General features: G+C 37.8%; 1 protein-coding gene across 1 annotated transcript; it reads left to right on the forward strand.

Annotated features, from left to right (window-relative positions):
* On the forward strand, positions 578–1513 carry LOC100737106 (olfactory receptor 8S1-like). The gene has a single exon (XM_003481727.1). The coding sequence runs from the start codon at positions 578–580 to the stop codon at positions 1511–1513; it is 936 nt and encodes a 311-aa protein (XP_003481775.1).

Consider the following 5341-nt stretch of genomic DNA (forward strand, 5'->3'; position numbering starts at 1 on the left):
CCCTTATCTAAAATTCAGCAGACAGACACACACTCTCTCTCTCTGTCTCTCTCATATCTTTTAATCTTGTTCCAGAGGGTCAAATTGACAACATCTATTAATGCGTAGTGTCAATGGTAAAAGGCTAAGGAAATACAAAATGATATTATTAATCAGTTTATGAGTCCTGGGGTGGGGGTTGAAATGGAGGAAGAATATATTGGAAAACAGAGAAGACAAATGTTGAAATAGCCTCCTAGCAATTCTACCACAATTTATAAAGCATGCAGAGTATGACAAAACAGTGCCCAGGTGAAGAAGATAGAATAAATTAGTCACGGATAAGGTCTGCACAAATTAGCAAATTTCTTCAGTGTCATTAAGGTAGAATGGCAGCCATGTGGAAATAGCATAGTGAGTTTGAAACCATCCTCTAGAAAGGGAAGCAAAAATTATAGACATCTGATGAGGGCATATGCGAAATCTAAGTAAGTGGGAGTAAGTACATAAAAGTGGGTCCCTGCCCCTGTAATTGGGTGCAGTAAAGAGAAATTTTAAGTCCATGCCTATATTTATTTCTAGGAAACATCCTTTCTAAATGGTCTTGAGGAACCATAGCACCATTACTGAGTTCATCCTCCTAGGGCTGTCTGCTGACCCCACAGTCCAGACATTGCTGTTTGTGCTCTTCCTTGTGATTTACCTCCTGACTATGATGGGGAACCTGATGATGCTACTGGTAATCAGAGCTGATTCCCACCTCCACATACCTATGTACTTCTTTCTGACCCACCTCTCTTTTCTGGATCTTTGCTTCTCTTCAGTCACAGTGCCCAAGCTTCTGGAGAACCTCCTATCTAAAAAGAAAAACATTTCCAAAGAGGGCTGCCTGACTCAAGCCTTCTTTATGTTTGACATTGGAGGAACAGAAATCTTCCTGCTCTCTGCCATGGCCTTTGACCGCTACGCTGCCATCTGCTACCCTCTGCTCTATGCCCAGGTGATGAGCAGCCAGCTCTGTGTAAATCTGGTATGGGTTTCATGGGGCCTGGGTTTTCTGGATGCAGTCATCAACATCCCCCTGGCTGTGAACTTGGACTTCTGTGAGGCCCATATAATCCCCCACTATAGCTGTGAGCTACCCTCTTTCTTCCCTCTGTCCTGCTCTGATAACTCCACTAATGTCACTGTCCTAGTTGGCTCCACAGTGCTACATGGCTTTGGTACATTCTTCCTGATCTTCTTCTCCTACATACGCATTGTCTCCACCATCCTAAGCATCAGCTCCACCTCAGGCAGAAGCAAGGCCTTCTCCACCTGCTCCTCCCACCTCATTGCAGTAAGCTTCTTCTATGGCTCAGCTTTCCTCCGTTATCTCATGCCAACCTCAGGTTCACCTCTGGAGCTGATCTTCTCCATACAGTATGGTGTGGTCACTCCCCTAGTGAATCCCCTCATCTACAGTCTGAAAAACAAAGAAGTAAAGACAGCTCTAAGAAGAACCCTGGGGAAATGTGCAGGTAGCAAACTATAAAGAGATGATAATTTTAAAAAGAACTATAGGCTTCAGGATATCTGTTGAGTTAACACTAAAATCTTCCTGATGGCCCTCTGATTTAGATGCTGAAAGATGCCATAGAAAAGCATAAGAAAGAGGCACAAAGACACATTGAGGATGGGTCAGGGTGGGAGAGGATGGTTCAGATTAAATCCTGCTCAAAGCCACATTCATGGAAATATAGTCATCTTGGCCAAAAGTTGTATTTAATCATAATTTCTTTCTCTGTTATTTCATTGATACTGGGTAAAAATGTATGTATGTGTATTGAATTATTTTTTGGAATTGAATGTATAGAAAGACCCTAGAAAATGTAATATTTCACCAAAAAGTGTTGAATCTCAGGGAAAGTAAAGTTTTCGACCTGGGGTGCCTGGAGGGATTTGAATGGGAAGCCTTACATATAGACAAAAGTGCTAAAAGTTCTACCCAGAGCAATTACCGGTTGAGCAACTTAGGTGATGTCAAGAGCTCTGCTGTTCTATCACTTGAGAATTGGAACATGAGAGGAAATGTTGCTCTTTCTAGGGGAACACAGGAAAATTCAGCCCTCTCCAACAGCTCAGCTTCTTTCAGCACTGTTTTTGCCATCTAGCCTACATGGAGAATGCAAGAGTTTTTAGTCAATTGTTTTTTAGTAATTTCCTTTTCCTTTTTTTATTCTTTTTATGGCCACACCTGTGGCATAGGGAAGTTCCCAGACTAGGGGTCAAATAGGAGGTGCAGACACTGGCCTATATCACAACCCCGGAAACACCATATGGAAGCTGCATCCACAACCTACACTGTAGCTTGCAGCAATGCCGGATCCTCAACCCACTGAGCAAGGCCAGGGATCGAACCTGCATCCTCATGGACACTATGTGGGGCTCATAACCCACTGAGCCACAATGGAACTCTTCCTTTACATTATTTTAGTAGGGGCTAATGAAATGTGCAGTGCATGTTACATGACACACCAAATTTGTATTTTGTGAGAATTTTCACATACTACTTATGATTGTCCTAAAAATAAAAATCATTATATTAAAATAAATAATAAAAAATAAAAAAACTACTTTCAGCACCTATATTAATATATACTTCTTTCTAATGCTTTCTGCATAGAGAGTCTAATGTAATCCATTTATTTTTTTATGTAATGATTTTTATTTTTTTTTTCCATTATAGCTGGTTAACAGTGTTCTGTCAATTTTCTACTGTACAGCATGGTAACCCAGTTACACATAATGTAGATTCTTTTTTCTCACATTATCAGGCTCCATCGTAAGTGACTAGACATAGTTCCCAGTGCTACACAGCAGGATCTCATTGCTAATACATTCCAAAGGCAATTGTCTGCATCTATTAACCCAAAGTTCCCAATCCATCCCACTCCCTCCCCCTTCCCCTTGGCAACCACAAATCTATTCTCCAAGTCCATGATTTTTGAGTAGTCCCAACCCCATGGTATATGTACATGAAATTGTTTGGTATTTTTTTGCCAGTCATTTAATTCAACTGGGCTGTGCAATCTCTATTTCTTGTTTAAAGAGATATTAGGCAGATCTTTAATATTTAAATCACTTTAATAAATGTGCACTCTAATTTAAGGTGTGTATTCCAAATTTAATTAAGGTCTCTCTCCTCTCCTTCTTCAAATGCAGCTGTGAGCTGAGATCTATTTTAAGAGGACTAATATAGCCCAGAGACCTCTTCTCTACCACCTATCTCTTCAAGGCCCAGTTCCTCCAATTTAGAAGACAAAAAATAGGCAGAGGGGACAGAACAAGTGACATCCTATAAATAGCCCTGTTGTTATTTTCTCACCATTGATTGTCACTTATTTAACCCATTAGCCATGGTTGATCAAAAAAAATGACCTGATGGCAGCAGTTTTACAAACATTGGCTTTGGTGGAGGCATGTGGGAGTTCTTTGGAAGGTCCTGCTGATTCTCCTCACTGCATAGTTCCCTGACCTAGAAGGCTTGACTCTTGTTCACACTCTTGTATCCTTCCTCTTCTCCACTATGGCAGCACCTATAACCTCTTACTGCAGAGAGACCTCACCGAATAGCCATCACCTTAGACATGACAACTGTGTGAGTCCAAAGCCAGCTCTCTACCAAGATGACCAGTTGACTCCCCCCCAGGAAATTCATACATCCTTGCCAACATATGGAAACAACCTAAGTGCCCATCAACAGATGAATGGATAAAGATGTATCTATACATACACATCATATATATAATGGAATGTTTTCAGCCATGAGAAAGGACAGTCTGCCTTCCATTTGCAAAAGCAAGGATGGATCTTGAGCACCATATGCTAAGTGAGATTATTCACAGAATGACAAGATGACAAGTACCATATGATGTCACATATAAATGGAATCTTAAAAAGCCAAACTCTTAAAACAGAGAATAAAAGGGTGGTTACCAGAGGATGGAGTTGGGGGGATAGGACAGGTATAGTTTCAAGACACAAATTTTCAATTAGTAGTAAATAAGTTCAAAAAATATAATGCACAGTGTAATGAATATAGACAACAACATTGTATTATATCCATCATACTTGCTAAGATACTAGAACTTAATTATATTGACCACCAAAATATAAATATTTATATAATGTGATAGAGGTGCTGATTAGAGTCAAAATGCAATACTATTACAATATACAAGTGTACCAAATTAACATGCTGTACACTTTAAATTTACACAACGTTATATGTCAATATGTTTCAACTAAAAAAAAACTCATAGACACAGAGAACAGATTAGTGATTCTCAGATGTAAGTGGTGAATGAAATGGATGAAAGGCCGGAGGTCAAATGTAGGAGCTTCCAGTTATAAAATAAGTAATTCCTGGGGAAGTAAGCAACAGCACAGCAAATATAATAATAATACTATATTGTATATAGTATTATGGTGACTAGTAATAATACTATATTATATATTTGAAAGTCACTAAAACAGTATATCTTAAAAGTTCTCATCAAAAAAAAAAAAGATGTAGCTATGCATGGCGATGGATGTTAACTATACTTACTGTGGTGATTATTCTGCAATATACAGAAATATCACAACATTGGTATACACCTGAAACTAGTATGATGTTATATGTCAATTACATCTCAATAAAATAAAAAGATTGGTTCTTTGAAAACACAAATCAGGCAAACTTCTATCGAGTTTGATCAAGGAAAAATTATAGAAGCACCGAATAAATAATCTTAGAGATTAAATAGGAGATATAAATAAAATACTACAAAGATTAAATATATGAAAGGATAATATAAGTGACATTATATCAAGAGATTTGAAAACCGATAAAATAACTGAACTCTCATTTAAACTCGGTTAACCAATATACACACCACTACGTATTAAAAAGATAGGCAGTAAGGACCTACTGTATAGCACAAAGTAATCTACTCAATACTGTGTAATAATCTGTATGGGAAAAGAATCGGAAAAAGAAAGGATATATGTATATGTATAACTGATTCACTTTGCTGTACACCTGAAACTAACACAACTTTATAAGTCAACTACACTCCAATAAAATTTATTTTTAAAAAATGCAGTTAACCAAAACTGACTTAAGAAGAACTAAGAAATCTAAAAAGCTCCTTTTTTGAGTTAGAGAACTGGGACTAAACCTTAGCCAGCTTTATATAATTAGAAGTTTCAATAAAATAAAAACATTAATTCTCCCCAGGTTGAGCAATAGATTTAATTTAATTCCACACAAAATCTCACCAATGATTTCCATGGAATTTAGCGAGGCAATACTAATATTTTTACAGAAACAGCACCA

The sequence above is a fragment of the Sus scrofa genome, chromosome 5 (assembly GCF_000003025.6).
Source record: "Sus scrofa isolate TJ Tabasco breed Duroc chromosome 5, Sscrofa11.1, whole genome shotgun sequence".
NCBI classification, from domain to species: domain Eukaryota; kingdom Metazoa; phylum Chordata; class Mammalia; order Artiodactyla; family Suidae; genus Sus; species Sus scrofa.